At 41.1% G+C, this 18,897-nt stretch overlaps 1 protein-coding gene across 4 annotated transcripts in view; it reads left to right on the top strand.

The window, feature by feature from the left end:
• Nucleotides 1–18,897, top strand: part of LOC136871946 (uncharacterized) — a 519,021-nt gene that overhangs the window by 271,822 nt on the left and 228,302 nt on the right. Inside the window, exon 1 of one of the 4 annotated variants that reach the window (XM_067145693.2) lies at nucleotides 3,448–3,645. The exons of the other annotated variants lie outside the window; for them this stretch is intronic. Coding sequence (XP_067001794.2) covers nucleotides 3,637–3,645 — 9 coding nt within the window. The 5' untranslated portion in view covers nucleotides 3,448–3,636. Of the gene's footprint in view, nucleotides 1–3,447; nucleotides 3,646–18,897 lie in introns of those variants that run through there. 4 annotated transcript variants of the gene reach the window in all.

Genomic DNA, 18,897 nt, shown 5'->3' with positions numbered 1-18,897 from the left:
TGCCAGTAAATCTACCGACACGAGGCTGATATAATTGGGCACCTTTAAATATCACTGGACTGAACAAGGATCGAACCTGTCAACGTGAGCTCAGAAGGCTAACGCTCTACCGACTGAGTTACACAGAAAAGGCGTGATACTTCATAGACGAGTAGCTTAACACTGGCTTCTCACTAAGACTGCTGAGGTTCGATTCCCGGTAATTCATGTGAGATTTTTGGAAATGAATGTCCATATTGTTTGATTTCCCATTATTTGGATTCCACATAAAACTGGATGTATTGTGGCTATGATCAAGTCACCAGTCACTTAAAACTAAAAGACTACTTGCTTTTAAAGAAAACGAGGTAAGCTTTAGAACGGGTGAAGGCAGGTAGCTGGTATAAATCATACATCTGCAGTGTAAAAATACAATACTGATGATGTCTGTAAATTTGAAATTTTCGTCTCGTACCTCGTTATTATTTCAGGTTTGGTATACAAAAATCGAATGAAGGTTCAATTCAATTTATTTCTGTTCGTTATATCACCGAAAAACGGCTAAACAGAATTTCTTGAAACTCGGATTAGGGATATGTGGGAGGGCTGAAAATAGAGCAGTGGCATCGTATGCATATATACTGAGAATCACCATACCTCTACAGGCCTTCAATGTAATCCCCTGCAACATGTTATACTTGTTGTCAGATGTGTGGAAGGCGCAGGATATCAGGATGACGCCTTTGTTTATATCCGCGGGACATTCATCAATCCCTTAAGATTGATGAGAATAGCACCAGAATAAAGAAGACGTTCCGGAAATTCTATTCTGGACTAATCTACAAGCCAAACGCCCTCATCTCCACTTTGGCTAACTACGATACCCGTGGCCTGCGCTATAAGCGTCCCAAGGTTATCTTAAATTAGTCACCCCTAAACAGGGTTCAGTTTCGATTCCGTTCCGACAGGTCCTCGTCCTCCCACATCAATGCAGTTCCTAGTTTAGACGATTCATAAATAGCGCCCAAAACCCAATTCCGGTCGAAGGGTTAAAATCTTCAACAGAATTGGTGTGTCCATATTCTACTTTGAGATTTGGTGCATGGCCGCGAGGGAGCGCCATACCGCTTGAATTATGGCGCCTCTAATGAAACCCTCTGTCCGACTCGTTGGCTGAATGGTCAGCGTACTGGCCTTCGGTTCAGAGGGTCCCGGGTTCGATTCCCGGCCGGGTCGGGGGTTTTAACCTTCATTGGTTAATTCCAATGGCCCGGGGGCTGGGTGTTTGTGCTGTCCCCAACATCCCTGCAACTCACACACTACACATAACACTATCCTCCACCACAATAACACGCAGTTACCTACACATGGTAGATATGCCGCCCACCCTCATCGGAGGGTCTGCCTTACAAAGGCTGCACTCGGCTAGAAATAGCCACACGAAATTATTATTAATGAAAGCCTCGTCGGAGGACTGAACCTGGCTATCAATAGCCACACTAATTATAAATGGTTACTTATGAGACATCTTTTTTCGTGTATCTCCTTCAACACTTCACTTCTTTTGCTATCAGTCCAACATGTTTTGATCATTCTCCTCCAGAACTACGTTCTCTCTTTGTACATATAAATCCGTCTCAATTCCATACATAAGCACACACCAAACATATCATTTTACAAATTTCTCCCTAAAATACTCAGTCTTGTTTGTTAGTAGGGACTTAATGGATTGGAATGCCTTTTTTTGCTAACGCAATTATTTTTTTTGACTTCCTTCATACATTTATCATCACTGGTAAATATGCTTCCAGGGTAACAGAATTTATTTACTTCCAATAGTTGTGTATTTCCTATTTTTTATTCGGGAGTCGTTCTTTTGCTATCTACCATGGCATTAGAGTTGTTTGCGTTGATTTTTTGTTTCATTTTTCCCAGACCCACCTTCAATATCCTCAGCATCCGATTCATGCCTTTTTATGTCATCCGTAAACCTTATGCAATGTACCTCTTTTCCCTTTACTGCTATAAATAAATAAATAAACAAATAAATAAATAAATAAATAAATACATAAATAAAAAATAAATAAATAAATAAATAAATAGCATTCTTATGGTTTGGATGTTCATATTGTTTGATTTCCCATGATTTGGATTCCACATAAAACTGGATGTCTTGTGGCTATGATCATGTCACCAGCCACTTAAAACTAAAAGACTACTTGCTTTTAAAGAAAACGAGGTAAGCTTTAGAACGGGTGAAGGCAGGTAGCTGGTATAATCATACACCTGCAGTATATAAATACAATACTGATGCTGTCTGTAAATTTGAAATTTTCGTCTCGTACCTCGTTATTATTTCAGGTTTGGTATACAAAAGTCGAATGAAGGTTCAATTCAATTTATTTCTGTGCGTTATGATATGATAAATAAATAAATAAATAAATAAATAAATAAATAAATAAATAAATAAATAAATAAATAAATAAACATACCTAACTCGTCAATGACTAACAGCTATTAATAATAAAATAATATTACAATCATTTGCCAAAATATCAAACCATTCTTCCCTCATCTAAATTTCTAAATGCGATCAATAAATATCACACGCCCTCTCAGTAGCGGCGATTGGGAATTAGAAGTGGGGAGGAGGGGCAAAAGATTGTAGACAGCAAATTTACCCGGAATTGCGGGATATAGCGGATGCGCGGGTTAGGGCGAGGGGGGCACATCAAAACTGGGAAGAAAAAAGGCTACAATATGGTAAGTTTTTCGAAGCTCTCTGAGCGAAATTCGACAGAGAGGTAAAGGTTGAGAGTTTACCAATAGTGCGGTAATAATAGTTTTTTGAGATTTTGATTCACTACCTTCAGCAAAGAAACTTCTATTAAATAGAAGTATGGCGTGTTTATACAATTAAAAAAATATTTACTGTTTAACTACACACCAAGAAACTAATACACTGAAGAGACTGCCAAACTTATGAATGTGTGTGGCAAGCGGGTTAAACATACCTCATTGTTCATGCCCTTGGCATAAAAAAGAAATATACCCCTGCTACCCTTCCTCACAGCACACACAAAGTCTCCACTACTGCTGTGGCGCTATACAAATGGGTTAGCCAGGACGAACGACTTTTGGTGCGTATTTCCGTTAATAATTTTGTTAATAATTAAAGGAAATGAAGGATTAAATTAGCTGATAAGATAACAGGGCTTGTATAAATGGCCTTTTTTTTTAAATTCCTATTTTCAGTCGGCTACTACAAATTTTAATGTTTTCTCCATAAAGTTGGGGGTAATCGCCGCTACCTTTTGTCATTGCTGCCGTCCCCAAATATCGCCACGTTTGCAGCTACATTGAGCAACAGATGAGAGCTTAGTCGATCGAAAGAGATGTCAGGATGTTGGTAGGAAAGTGTAGGGCGTGCACTCTGTTATCATGACAGCGCTATCAGTACAGCAAGGCTTGTGGCAGGAGGCGGTAGTTCCTCACTGCTTCACTAGAGTGCGCGTGTCATGATAACCTAGAGCGAGTGCTAAATGAGTGCCAACCCGCCAGTCTCCAAGTGATGGCATTACCATTTATTTATCGGGTTAAAAAAAATGGAATAATTTGTGGATTGTGCTCTATTATGAGATGTAACCGATAGTGAAAATGACCAATGTAAGTAACGCATTAGTCACAGCTCTTGTGATAAAATATTTTATACTATTAATCATGCTGTAATTGATTTGATAAAGCTTCCGTATTATTAATCACTTCTACTATAACTACGTCCCATCAATAATATTTCAAGAATTCCTTGTATTACTATGTTTTTCAGTATTTTTAATAGCGATGAAGGGGGAAAAGTTTGGAGAATACCAGAGTGTGTTAACTGTTATACCAGTAATACTAGCCGTTCCCGCGGCTTCGCCCGTGTTGAATTCAGAGTTAATTACTTAGATTCATGCACTGTTAGTAATAATAGTGAACAGTCCGTTAATAAATTACCACTGACCTAGGGTTGCCACTATTTTTAAATTAAAAAACGAAAGAATTTTCATTGCAATTTTTTTGATCAACTCATGCCTTCATAATTTTTATTAAATGCCATTTTCAATCAAAATTCATGCACATTTATGTCTTAAACCCTATTTCTTCGTAGTATTTTGAAACTGTAGCAATCTTCTGTTAATCATTAGTAGGTTGAAACTCTCTGCATGGCATGCCGAAATTGATTACAATTTGAAGCTCCGATATTTTAGTTCAGATGAAGACCTATTCCTGACACTTTCAGGATATTAACAAAATCGCTGATACTTTTAGATGCTAATATGTTTTTCACTAATATTTCTGCCTTCGTCTTGCCACAGGAAAGTTTTGTAACTGTTTCTGAATCTGCACATATACATGACATCAATTTATTGCCGCAATCCAAACTTACATAACTAGGCAATAACAACAAAGATAATAATCAAAACGTCCGCCTCTATGGTGTAGTGGTTAGTGTGATTAGCTGCCACTCCCAGAGGCCCGGGTTCTATTCCCGGCTCTGCCACGACATTTGAAAAGTGGTGCGAGGGATAGAACGGGGTTCATTCAGCTTCGGGAAGTCAGATGAGTAGAGGGTTTCGATTCCCTCTCCAGCCATCCTCGAAGTGGTTTTCCGTGGTTTCCCACTTCTCCTTGAAGATGTAGAGGTGTGATCCCTCGCTGAGTCCGAGGAAAAAGAACTCTGGCTGTTACATGGATTAAGAAAGGAAGAATAATCAAAACAATGTGTATTTTTGTTACATTAAGAATTGTTACGGGTTCTACTATAAGCCATGCGCCAAATATTAAAAAATGAAAGAAACTGCTGTAAGGGGATATACAAACGTAAGGGTAAATTAACAGTATAAAAACATAAGAATAGGAGATGAGCGTGCAACCTACCACTCTTTCTGTAAAATTTCAGCACTCTCAATGACCTCTGCATCGACCAACGTGACATATTCTAGAATCTGTACTTCTAACTGATTAGGCGGATCAGGATCGTAGGCGTTCATTTCCTTGGGCTTGGTCCATATATATATTTTATTTTCATTGTCCCTACCTTCTTCCCTTAACTTTCACACCATCACTGCGTAGAAATAATTCTTGTCTTCCTAAACCAGCCAGCTGTTTTGCTCTCGACTTGCGAAATGCTCTGTTAACGCGGTAATAGTTCAATGTTCTGACAAATTGTTAGTTACGAACAAAGAGCATGTGCATATTGTTATAGATGCTGTACCTGTCATTTACAGGATAATAACTTAGTATATAAATAATTACATATTTGTCGACCCCTCGAGTTCTTCTTGAGATTCTAAGACTCGGAGATGCACATTCGGCTTTCAGCGCAGGGGCTTAACGTTAGGCCCTGCAGGGGAGGAAGGGCAGTTTTTTAAAGGGCCCCGCAGTCTCACCGCAGAAAAAAATTAAAAAAGTATATGTCACTGCACTAAAATAATCAGCACGGTTTTGTAAAATCATTCGAAATAGTTTGTATTTTTAAAATTTTTGCGCAGAGGAATTGCTACGTATTTACATCTATAATGAAAATCCACAGCCTGTTTCCAGTCATTCGACCGGGTTAGGAATGGAATAAGCTCCATCTAGGAGCGAGGATAGCAATTGTGCCGGCTGCCGAAGCCTGCCGCACTCCTCTGGGGCAAAGATTAATGAATGACAGGCGAAATGAAATGAAATGATATTGGAGAGAGTTCTTGGAATGAAAGATGACAGGGAAAACCGGAGTACCCGGAGAAAAACCTGTCCCGCCTCCGCTTTGCCCAGCACAAATCTCACATGGAGTGACCGGGATTTGAACCACACCACGGAATTCGGCGGTGAGAGGCCGGCGTGCTGCCGCCTGAGCCACGGAGGCTTCTTGCATTTATAGCAGCAGCAGTTTATTGTAGGGATTGGGTGCAACACAGCAGAGCTGTAAACAATGCTTGCCCTTACCTGCAATAAATTATTTAAGAAACAATTAGAGCAATGAAAATTGAATCCAAAATAGTACATTTTTTGTTAGAAAATTATACTTTTTGATGTGTAGTGCACCTGAGATCACATTATGCACAAATTTTGCTGAACATGTGAAGTTTTTAACACATTTATTCCACAACAATGTACAATGCCAATAAGCAGCTGGTGTAGTAACGAGCTCTCTTAGCGTAAGGTAATAAATAATAGGTTTATCATTTGCGCGGTTTGATGTTTTTCAAGCTTTATTTGAAGTTTTTAATTAAATTGTGTTCCTATAGTTTTCTGTGTCCTAACGAATACATATTTATAACCGGGACTTCGGTATCGGATACAGAGTATAGTACTGTAATTACTGAAAAGTGAAACCAATTAAAGTTAAATTAAATCATCTAAGTGGTGCTTGGTTGGCGGTTCAGCAGCAGCTTAGCTGCTAAACCGCAGAGGAAGTCGAATAAAATCTATTAAAAATTGTCTTTTAATAACCTTGCGATAACGAATAATCCCTTTGTTTATATTACTTAACAATATATTGCATTAGTTCTTTCTTTCTTTCTTCTTTCTTAATCTGCTTACCCTCCAGGGTGGGTTTTTCCTTCCGCCTCAGCAAGGGATTCTACCTCTAGCGCCTCAAGGGCAGTGTCCTGGAGCTTCAGACTCTGGGTTGGGGATACAACTGGGGAGGATGACCAGTACCTCGCCTTGCCCAGGCGGCCTCATCTGCTATGCTGAACAGGGGCCTTGCGGGGGGATGGGAAGATTGGAAGGGATAGACAAGGAAGAAGGAAAGAAGCGGCCGTGGCCTTAAATGAGGTACCAACCCGGCATTTGCCTGGAGGGGAAGTGGGAAACCACGGAAAACCACTTCCAGGATGGCTGAGGTGGGAATCGAACCCACCTCTACTCAGTTGACCTCCCGAGGCTGAGTGGACCCCGTTCCAGCCCTCGTACCACTTTTAAATTTCGTAGCAGAGCCGGGAATCGAACCCGGATCTCCGGGGGTGGCAGCTAATCACACTAACCACTACACCACAGAGGCGGACTATTGCATTACTTCTACCTGCTGTAATTAAATTATGTTATTTATTTATATGTTTTACATTTTATTTGAGGGGGGGGGGTCCTTTAAAAAAATTATTTTACCGGGAGATTTGGCCGTGCGGTTAGGAGCGCGCAGCTGTGAGCTTGCATCCGGCAGATAGTGGGTTCGAACTCCACTGTCGGCAGCCCTAAAGATGGTTTTCCGTGGTTTCCCATTTTCGCACCAGGCAAATGCTGGGGGCTGTACCTTAATTAAGGCTACGGCCGCTTCCTTCCCATTCCTAGGCCTTTCCTGTCCCATCGTCGCCATAAGACCTATGCGAGCGGCTTGTCATGAGGTACACGCTTCCTGGCTCTCTCTAGCCCTTCGCAGTGTTATCTTCTTCGCATTATTGCTGCTCTTGATTTGATCTCTTTCTTCTCGTACAGAAGCTAAGTTCTATATTAGGTTTATATTCAAGAAGTAGACTACTGGCAGTTGTACAAATCCTTTAAACGTTGCCAGGATGATTTCCAACAGCAACCCCCACAGAATTAGTTATCGGTTCTTCAACTTTCACGGGATCGGCAGTGATATTTCCTTTGTTTTACCTAGAAAACGGCATGGAACAGGAAAGTTTGTATGTCATAAACTAAATACATTTTGTCATGAGCAGTTTTGCTGTAAAACCCACAGGAAGATCGATATATCGAGGTTTATATTCTACGCTCCTTCAAAAGCATCCTTCCTGTTGAATTCTGTTTTTAATAACTTGCAGCTAAACCCCCTGTGGGTGGGGGACGCAGACGAAGAATACACCCACGGTATCCCCTGCCTGTCCTAAGAGGCTACTAAAAGGTGCGACCAAGGGATGATTGTATTAGAACCACGAAACTACTTGTGATTAAGTACCACCGCGCGGGGAACACCATGAGTCGCTTTTACTTGCGCGTAGTACCACTATGTTAGGTACAAAATAAGTTTGTGATTAGTAACAACAGAGTGCGCTACCGGCTTTTACAGTACCTGTGATTAGTACCACTTTAGGAGCGACACCATGGTTCTGGCTTGCCTATGATTAGGACCCACTATATGAGGAACACCACGGGATAGTGCGAGTCCCTGTGGTTAGTACACGTATGTGATGAACACCAAAGGTTTGCGTTGCCATTAAATGGCGCCGCAATGTGCGAAACACCATAGGTCTGTATTACAGGTGTTACATTTCATTATCTGTGAGTAGTACCATAATGTGTGGCATACCGCGAATCTACGCTACTTTTGATTAGTACCGCAACATGACAAATACCATGGTTCTACTTTCCTAGCGATAAGTACCATTGTGAGGGGCCGATGACTTGGATTTTGGACTCCTGTAAACTACAACCATCATCGATTCAGTATTATGCTATAGAAGCAGTCCCTTGGTCAGTAATACTATTGTTTTACGTCAGTTTCTGTGAATGTGACGCATTACGGGTCGGATCCACTGATTGTTTTAAATTCATATCCATCCATTCATTCTTCGTCCTCACGTTTTGAATTCTTGTCAGTGGAGGATTTTGGACTTTTAATTTGCCATTACATTTCGTACCATCAGGGGCCAATGACCTAGATGTTCGGTCCCTTTAAACACCAAGCATCATCATCATCATCATCATCATCATCATCATCATCATCATCATCATCATCATCATCACTCGCAGCTAAGATCACAATCACCCTTATCCTGGTTTTTTTGTAAAACAAGTTTCATAAAAATATCTCTATCCGTTTTCCCATGATGCAACAAGCAGACAAAAATTAAACTGTCCAAGTATGTATGTTCAACCCTTGTCTCGGTGTTCTACGGGGTCGGTTATGAGACGGGATGAAACTTTGTTGCGAGTTTTTACGACCTGACGTCAAACTCAGAGGAGTTAATGAGATGAAATGAATGACGTGATATAATAGGAAGGGAGAGGGTGAAACTCGGTGCCGGCACATAGCTAACTTCTGTTGAATAGCACTAAGGGGTCCACTCAAGATTTAACGTCCCCATCCAACGGATGGATCACCATCAACAGCGTCATATGCCCTCACTCCATATGAACACTGCGGAGAGGTCTGGAATTTAATCCGGCCTTTAGTGATTATACCAATTTTATACCACCACCTCTCCTACCGTACCGGCCAACATCCCGATGGTCAAAATTCTTTCCACCAATTACTCGAAATTCCGGTATAGACACCAAGTATCAGGCTAATATTCAAAAAGTACAGACAGCTGGGCTGAGTAGCTCAGACGGTTGAGGCGCTGGCCCTCTAACCCCGATTTGGCGGTTTCGATCCTGGCTCAGTCCGCTGGTATTTGACGGTGCTCAAATACGCCAGCCTCGTGTCGGTAGATTTAATGCCACGTGAAAAACTCCCTACGGGACAAAATTCCGGCATCTCGGCATCTTCGAAAACCGTAAAAACATCTTTGGGACGCAAAAACGAATAACATTATTATTTAAGTACGGACAGAAAGACGATTATAGAAGATTTATTTCTAAATCCTGAATGTCTGTTCCTTAACAATTCATCCTTTACTATACGCGCCAAAACACCGAGCAGCATATTCCCTTGGAAAATTGTTAGAGTTAAGAATAATATGAATATGAATTCTTTTAAGTTGAAGCCTGAGTACACTTGGACAGCTTCATTTTTAGCAGGACTTTCAGAATTCAGGCAGCGTATTCACTTTTAGAGAATGCTGACGCACATTTCTTCCGACCTGCTCTACTTCTTTAAACTGCCTGCTCCACTGGAATGCTAGAAATATAACGTATCAACAATCTAGAAGAAACGCGTTTCCTAATGGTAAAAGCAGAAGTCATTGAACGATTCCGGAGATTACCCTCCACATGTAGATTCACAACCTTTCTCTCTTTTTAATATTAGTATAGATTAGTGTTATAGTGAAGGAACAAGTGTAAAAACATTGTCACTATCATGAGCTCTCTAATTTTTGTGTTTAGGCCTACTTTGTTTACGTAATATTCCCGGGCTGAGTAGCTCAGCCGGTAGAGCGCTGGCCTCGTGAGCTCAAGTTTGCGGGTTCGATTGCGGCTCAGTTCGGTGGTATTTGAAGTCAGCCTCGTGTCAGTAGATTTACCGGTACGTTAAAAAACTCCTCGCGGGCCTAAATTCTGGCACGTCGGTTACCCCGAAAACTGGAAAATTAGTTAGCGGGACTAAGAAACTGCTAGTTGCTTTACGTAGCACCGACACAGATAGGTCTTATGGCGACGATGGGACAGGGAGGGCTAGGAATGGAAAGGAAGCGGCCGTGGCCTTAATTAAAGTACAGCCCCAGCATTTGCCTGGTGTGAAAATGGGAAACCACGGAAAACCATTTTCAGGGCTGCCGACAGTGGGGTTCGAACATATTATCTCCCGAATACTGGATACTGGCCGCACTTAAGCGACTGCAGCTATCAAGCTCGGTGGACTAAGAACCAATGTCCGACTCTATGGCTAAATGGTTCGCGTACTGGCCTTTGGTCACAGGGGTCCCGGGTTCGATTCCCGGCAGGGTCAAGAATTTTAACCATCATTGGTTAATTTCTCTGGCACGGGAGCTGGGTGTATGTGGTGTCTTCATCATCATCATTTCATCCTCATCACGACGCGCAGGTCGCCTTCGGGTATCAAATCAAAAGACCTACACTAGGACTCTCCGGAGGCCACACGTCATTTCATTTCAGTAAAGTAATATTGGAAAATTTTACGAACACATTATCCATCGTATGTTCACATACTTATGGTTTACAGCGCGAGTTTATTTTAAAACATCCCCATTGAGAGCTATCTCGAGCGTTGAGCAGAATTCGGCCCGAATGTTGGTCTGATCCTCTAGAGTGAACATTTCTTGTGTCTGTATTCTTGTTTGGTTGGATGAACAGTTCTTGGTATATGCTGTAGAACTATCTTATTTCGATTATCATGAGTTGTGGGAAAGAATTCATACCCTCTCCCCACTACATAGTATATATTTGCTGTATCATGCAAAGTTACAACATATCTTGTTTTATTCCTTTTGAAGTATAGTTTTACGCCTTAGAAAGCGATTTTCAAACTATTTTTGCTATTTCTTTTACGTTTCAGCGACATAAACAGGTCTTATGGCAACGATGTGAAATAATTTGCAACTTACAACGATGTATAAACAACCCATTAGTTTTGAATTGGTGTGCGGAGCAAGCAAGAAGCCGCAGACTAGATTAAAATCAAGTATAAGACTCGCTGCATCTGTGGAGCAAAATATTTTAGGCCAGGGGATGTATAAGTCGTGCATAATTCTCTAAAATATATTTACTGTTTTAACTGCAATTCTTTTCCCTTTCGCACTCTTGTCATCGTATATCCGGGGAAAAAAAAGGCATCGGAGTCTGGATCCGGACCAGAGGTCGCCATTTGAAGACCTCTGTTATATGTTACGTTGCGTGCTGTATTAAAGTTGGCAAGTACAGTAGTATGCACATGGCCCTGAGGTTCACTCAGCCTACACCAAAAATGAGTACCAGGTTAATTCCTGGCGACAAAGGCGGCCGAGCGAGGAGCTAACCACTCTACCCCATCAAGTGCCGAGGTTACGGATAGTGAAAGCCTTTACCTTCCACCCCTTCAAGGGCGTTCATGGCCTGTACGGAGATGACTTTGCTTTTTCTTTTTTTTTTTAAGTACAGTAGTAATGTGTAGGTTACCATGTGTTGTATGTGTGTATGTTGGGTATTCAGTCCGAAGGTTGGTTTGATCCTCCACAGCTCCGCCAACATCTGTCACAGATGGCCTAGGCGTCACTGAAGAGGCATACTAGGGAAATGAGGAGTGAGATAGTTCCCCGTTCCTTTCCTCACCGAGCCAGAAGTTCCTATTACATACAGTATCAGTCTGCCAAGCCCACTGAAATGCAAGCACAAACCGACTCTTATGAGCGATATTTTCATACAATTCATAACAGAGACTGACTGCACACTGGCACCACTCATACCTCGGTGACTTTCATATTGTCAAAGCCAAGGATAAGACAGAGACACATCAATGAAAGTAACAAATTGATCTAGCCCATACCAGAAGACCTAGCGCACTGTAAGCACTACATCTCGCCAGCAAAGGCACAGGATTACCATACTGGTGAATTAAAAGAAGTACATTTTTCATTGCTGGTGGGTATATGACTAGATTTACTACTGATGACGAGGGTATTGCTAGCAGTATAGATCTTTGTATAATAATAATAATAATAATAATAATAATAATAATAATAATAATAATAATAATAATTTATTTATATATCGTGTCAGAAGCATACATAATTTTAAAATTAAATATAAGGAAAAAACATAAAATAAATATTTCAATGACGAAGAGCCACATTAAGCAATGTGAGCCCAAACCTTGCAACATCAAGTGCATTTGGCTTCGCTTTAACCAGGTCTTCTGTTGTACAGCTGAATGGGCATGAACTACATTGCAGCAAATGGGCTGTGGTCTGCTCTTCCCCACATACACACAAGGTACTGTTCACTTCGAAACCCCATTTCTTCTGGTTTGCCCTGTACCTCGTAACACCAGAGCGCAGTCTATTCAGTGCTCTCCAATTCATCCAATCTGTGACATGGCCAGGAGGGAGTTCCTCTTTTGAGGTCATCCATTGACTGATACTCGTATGTTGACTCCTGGCGCGCCATTCTTGAATTCTTGCTTGTTGCGCTGTTCCTGCAAGTGTTTCAGTTACTCTCAAGAAGCTTTTCCTAGACTTTAGTCGCTGGTGTGGTGGCTGATATCCAAACAAAGGGTGGGCTACCGATGTCAACATTTTCTTTCTTGGCTGCCACTTCACGGCGGATGTCGCTAGGTACTATCCCTGCATGGCAATACACTTTTTCCAAAGGTGTAGGTCTCGAACATCCCGTAATAATGCGGCAGGTTTCATTGAGTGCTTCATCAACTGCTTTGGCATGGCAAGATTTGTACCACACCGGGCATGCGTATTCAGCTGCGGAATAACAGAGCCAAAGGGCAGATGTCCTCACTGTGTCTGGTTGTGCTCCGCAAGATGTTCCAGTTAGCTTCCGCACAATATTGTTTCTAGCAGCCACTTTCTGCTTGATGTTCAAACAGTGTTTTCTGTAGGTTAAGGCACGATCCAGAGTGACTCCGAGGTTCTTCGGGGTAGGATTGTGTTGTAATGCTATGCCTTGCCAAGTGACCTTCAGAGTTCGGAAAGCTTCTCTGTTGTTTAGATGGAAAACACAGGTTTGCGTCTTAGTTGGGCTTGGTGTTAGTTGATTCTTCTTGTAATAGCCAGCGAGAGTGTCTAGAGCTTTGGACAATGTTTGTTCAATCGCCTCGAAGTTATCCCCCTGAGAAGTGGTGACACAATCATCAGCATAGATGAAACTATTCGTCCCGGCAGGAAGAGGCTGATCATTTGTGTAAATATTGAAAAGCATTGGTGCCAACACACTTCCCTGAGGTAGTCCGTTCTTCTGTATCCTCCACCTGCTTCTTTCTCCCTGGAACTCAACGAACAAACTTCGATTTTGAAGTAGGTTTCTAATGGCACAAGTCACATGAAAGTCCTTGGTTATGCTATATACCTTTCCTAGGAGAATTCGGTGATTAACAGTGTCATATGCTGCCGAGAGATCTATAAATGCAGCTCCTGTGATTTTCCGGCTTTCAAAACCATCTTCTATGTGTTGACTTAATTTCAACACCGGCGATGTGCAGCTTTTCCCTTGCTGTGGAATCAGAAGTGGTTCTATTTTATCAGTCAACCTATTGAGGATTAGTCTCTCCAGAACCTTGAAAAGATGGCACAATAAGGAGATTGGTCTATAGCTCCTAGGGTCATTTTTATCTTTGCCTGGTTTTAGAATAGCAATGACCCTAGCCTTCCTCCATATTTGTTCCGTTCGAAGGTCATCGAGTCCTGCTGACTTCCCAATCTTACACTTACTGAGAGCTAATTCCAGTTCAGTTAGTGTGAAATGCTTAGATAATTCATTACTCTCGTCTGGTTTTATGACTATAGGATTCTTCCCTACTTTCATGGAAAGTTTTGGTTTTCCATTAAGCAAAAGTTGGTGTGCTATTTGATCTGCACTCACATTGGCATGTGTGTTAGCTTGCGTAGGATCATTGCTCAAGCGTTTTAAAAGTCTCCAAGCTTCTTGACTGCTCCTACCCATATCGACTTCAGACATCAACTTCATCCATGTCTCCTTCTTTGCCTGGGAGATAGAGGAAAGAACACTTTGTGCTGCTTGAATCGTTTGCTCACTAAATGGGTCTTCTTCGTGAAGCCTGTAGTAATCCTGCAGCAGAGCAGTTTTTTCACGAGTTATACCTTGAAGGTAGCGTGTCCTGCAGCCTCTGGGAATTGATGCCCGTGAACAGAATTTCACGAAGTCAATGAATTTGTCATAATCTTGGGGTATAGGAGAGACAGTTTTTATCCTCTCATCCAACATACTGGAAAACCTTTTCCAGCCAGCCTTTCGAAAGTTATATCTCCGTCTGAACCGTACTTCGTGTGCTTTTATGGATGAAGAGAGGTGACATATTAGTGGCCGGTGTTGTGTTCTTGGGATTGGTACACCCATTTCTTTAGAACATTGCTGTACAAAGCAATTGCTCACAAAGAGAAGATCTGGGTTATACCCTCGGTGTCATCTTCCACTGTTGAAGGAAGAGGCAAGCTTACTGTCGTGAATAAGGAAAGGCTCCTGAGTTTCAGCCCATGAAATGACGATCTCTCCATTCTCATCTTCTTGAGCATATCCGCAGACGTGACACGGCTGTTAAAGTCACCGATTACTATTGACTTTGTTTGATTACCAAAAAGTTGCAGGTGGTGAGAAAGAGAACTTTCCATTTGGAGGCTTGTACACAGATGTAATGGTTATGTTGCTTAGCTCCACGGTGATTATTTCGATGTCGTTATCTTCAGTATGATGAGTACTGCTGATCTGGAGGTCTGGCTTTACAAATACAGCACTGCCATATTTCGCATGTGGCCTTTCTGCAACTAAAATCATTCCTAAAATCTTTGGACGTTTCTGATTCATCCCTATGCGTTTCCTGAATGCACAAGACGTCACATTTCTGATCTTGGCATAGTTTTTGCAAGAGTTCTTCTTTAGCAGCTGACAAGCCTTCAATATTTATGGATATTATTGTCATGGATGGCTCTGAAAAGAGAATCAGCCGTCTAGGAAGAGTCCTAGTCCGTTGCCCAGGAGACACCCGGATGTATAACAATATTACATGCAAATACACCCTACTGGGAGGTTTCTCTCGCGTCCCCCATAATAATAATAATAATAATAATAATAATAATAATAATAATAATAATAATAATAATAATAATAATAATAACAGGAAAAGAAATCCTAAATATTAACTACATATTTTGTATTAGTTGTATTTTGAGGAACTTGAAATGTTACTAAGTAGTTTTTTGTCCCTCAGAAAATTTCATAAAACTGGAGAGTAGGTCTTTGATACCGAACTGAGTTAACAGTGACTTATTCACTGAATACACTGATAATCTGGTGGCATTGTGCTTTAAGTAAACTGAAAATCCTTACCACATAGGCAGTGTGAGCAGTTATAGCAGAACAGAACTTCACACTTCTTCAGAAATTCGGAAAAAAAATAGTATATCAACAACACTGTAATAGTTCACTCATTTTTCATTAGACACGGCTTCACTGAACTCTTTAATACCCTCCTTTCCTTTTAGGAAATGTTTCAGATCTGAAAATTTATCAACTAGAATGTATTTATGAACAATAACTCCTTTCTCCTGTATTAAATCTACAGACTTCTCACTATTTAAATGAAAATGATCAGTAGCCAATGAGATGAGCAGTATAAGAATAGCTCGCTGGTGGTAACTATGCTGACTTTGCTAGAATATTGTGATTCGGTGATGTTCCTACCTTACCTACAATGTACGTTGTAGGGGGAGAGTATGAAAGTAGACATGTCCAAAAAGAGCTAGTACCGGTAACCCTAGGTGTGCCTTTGCTGGCGGGACCTAGTGTTTACAGTGCACTGTCTTCTGGTATGGGCTAGAGCAATTTTGTTACTTTCATTGATCTGTCTCAGCTTTATCCTTGGCTTTGACAAAATGAAAGTGACTGAGGTATGAGTGATGCTAGTAATGCCATTCCTTCTGCAGTCAGTCCCTGGTATGAATGGTGTGAAAATATTTCTCATAGGGTCAGTTGGTGCACGCATTTCAGTAGGCTTGGCAGACTGATATGTAATAGCAACTTCTGGCTCGGTGAGGAAAGCAACGGGAAACTACCTCACTCCTCATTTCCCTAGTACGCCTCTTCAGTGATGCCTACGTCATCTATGACAGCTGATGGCGGAACTGTTGAGGATCCAACCAGCCATCGGACTGAGGACTAAACATACATACAACCCTAAGGTGGTTCATCTTAGGACAGGTTAATAATTTTTGAAATCAACCGCAGCCGGCTTCCTGAGTAGTGACTGTAGTGTATACTGTATGCTTTATTTCTGTTCAGTTGTAATAACGTCTCTACACTGATGTCACTAAACCAGGGGTTCTCAAAGGGTGTGCCGTGGCACACTAGTGTCAGACTGTGGCGCGAAAAATATTGTGGAGCCCAGAGGAAACTCCCTTTGAGTCCGGAAAACATAATTACCTTTTAGAAACTCCCTCATGCCTGTCTTATCAGCCTATAGTACTTCTTAGTGGTCCTGCTTTTACGACCTGCCTTTCTCTCATATTAATTTTTAACTGCGATGAAAATTGCTTCGTGATCACTAATACCATCTATTACGTCAGTTTTTCTATAGAGCTCATGTGGTTTTACCAACACCACGTCCAGAATATTCTTCCCTCTAAGTGGTTCCATCCCTTTCTGATTCAGCTCTCCTTCCCAGATTAACTTATTTGCCATTTGTTGGTCATGCTTCCTGTCATTCGCATTACCTACCCAGTTGCCATTCGATAAATTGAGACCATCCGCTACAATCGTATCGTTTCCTACACAGCTGATTATCTAACAGTCTATCTTATCTTATTAACTGAAAGCAAACAACATGAAAATTGGCCGAGTAGGAGTCGCTGACGGATTGTAGATAGATAGCGTGCTGGTTGAATATGGGCGAATAGCAATATGAACATGCTAATTTCGTTAAAAAAGCAAACTATGGTTGAAATAAACAAAAATAGTTTTGGCACATATACATACATGTAAGTGACTTTTATCTAAATCACATTTCACAAAAGTCGGTACGGAGGAAAGTTGCTGGTGGATTCCAGAAATAAAGTCTTGCGTTTTAAGTATACTTTAGTGCAGGGGTTCTCACACTTTATTCGTTCGCGGCGCACTGTTTATGCTGAATATAGTGGCACACCCCAACGTAGAAGTAACTGTGCCTGCTTTAGAGGATTCAGTGCCGAAAGAATGAGAACCCTCGCGGAGGGTACACGGATCACTGGAACGTTAGTAGAAAAATATCTCGATCACTCCCGAACCTTAGTGGAACATAATAAACCAGTCAACGCTCAACTGCAGTTAGTTTAGAACTTCAGTTGGAAACGGAGAGATGTTTAAATGTAGTACACAACTTAGTGCAATTGACTGTTGAATAAGTCGCAATGCTTGGCGTTATTGTGAAAATGAATGAAATGTACAGATATTGTGTTCAATCAATTAATCATTCACTACTGATCTGCATTTAGGGCAGTCGTCCAGGTGGCAGATTCCGTATCTGTTGTTTCCCTAGACTTTTCTTAAATTATTGCAAAGAAATTGGAAATGTATTGAACATCTCCCTTGGTAAGTTATTCCAATCCCTAACTCCCCTTCCTATAAATGAATATTTGCCCCAATTTGTCTTCTTGAATTCCAACTTTATCTTCATATTGTGATCTTTCCTACTTTTAAAGACACCACCCAAACTTATTCGTCTACTGATGTCCTCCTACGCCATCTCTCCAATGACAGCTCGGAACATACCACTTAATCGAGCAGCTTGTCTCCTTTCTCCCAAGTCTTCCCAGCCCAAACTTTGCAACATTTTTGTAACGCTACTCTTTTGTCGGAAATCGCCCAGAACAAATCGAGCTGCTTTTCTTTGGAGTTTTTCCAGTTCCTGAACCAAGTAATCCTGGTGAGGGTCCCATACACTGGAACCATACTCTAGTTGGGGTCTCACCAGAGACAAATATGCTCTCTCCTTTACATCCTTACTACAACCCCTAAATACTCTCATAACCATGTGCAGATATCTGTACCCTTTATTTACAATTCCATTTATGTGATTACCCCAATGAAGATCTTTCCTTATATTAATACCTAGGTATTTACAATGATCCCCAAGAGGAACTTTCACCCCATCAACGCAGTAATTAAAACTGAGAGGACTTTTCCTATTTGTGAAACTCACAACCTGACTTTTATCCCCGTTTATCATCATACCATTGCCTACTGTCCATCTCACAACATTATCGAGGTCATTTTGCAGTTGCTCACAATCTTGTAACTTATTTATTACTCTGTACAGAATAACATCATCTGCGAAAAGCCTTATCTCTGATTCAACTTCTTTACACATATAATTGTTATATATAAGAAAACACAAAGGTCCAATAATACTGCCGTGAGGAATTCTCCTCTTAATTTTTACAGGGACAGATAAAGCTTCACCAACTCTAATTCTCTGAGTTCTATTTTCTAGAAACAGAGCAACCCATTCAGTCACTCTTTTGTCAAGTCCACTCATTTTTGCCAGTAGTCTCCCATGGATAAGTTTTTAATTAAACGCCAACGATTAAACAGCATTGGAGGACATCAGAATGAAAACATAACTAGTGAATCATC

Source organism: Anabrus simplex, chromosome 4, assembly GCF_040414725.1.
Source record: "Anabrus simplex isolate iqAnaSimp1 chromosome 4, ASM4041472v1, whole genome shotgun sequence".
NCBI classification, from domain to species: Eukaryota; Metazoa; Arthropoda; class Insecta; order Orthoptera; family Tettigoniidae; genus Anabrus; species Anabrus simplex.
This window is presented reverse-complemented; position numbering and strand designations above follow the sequence as displayed.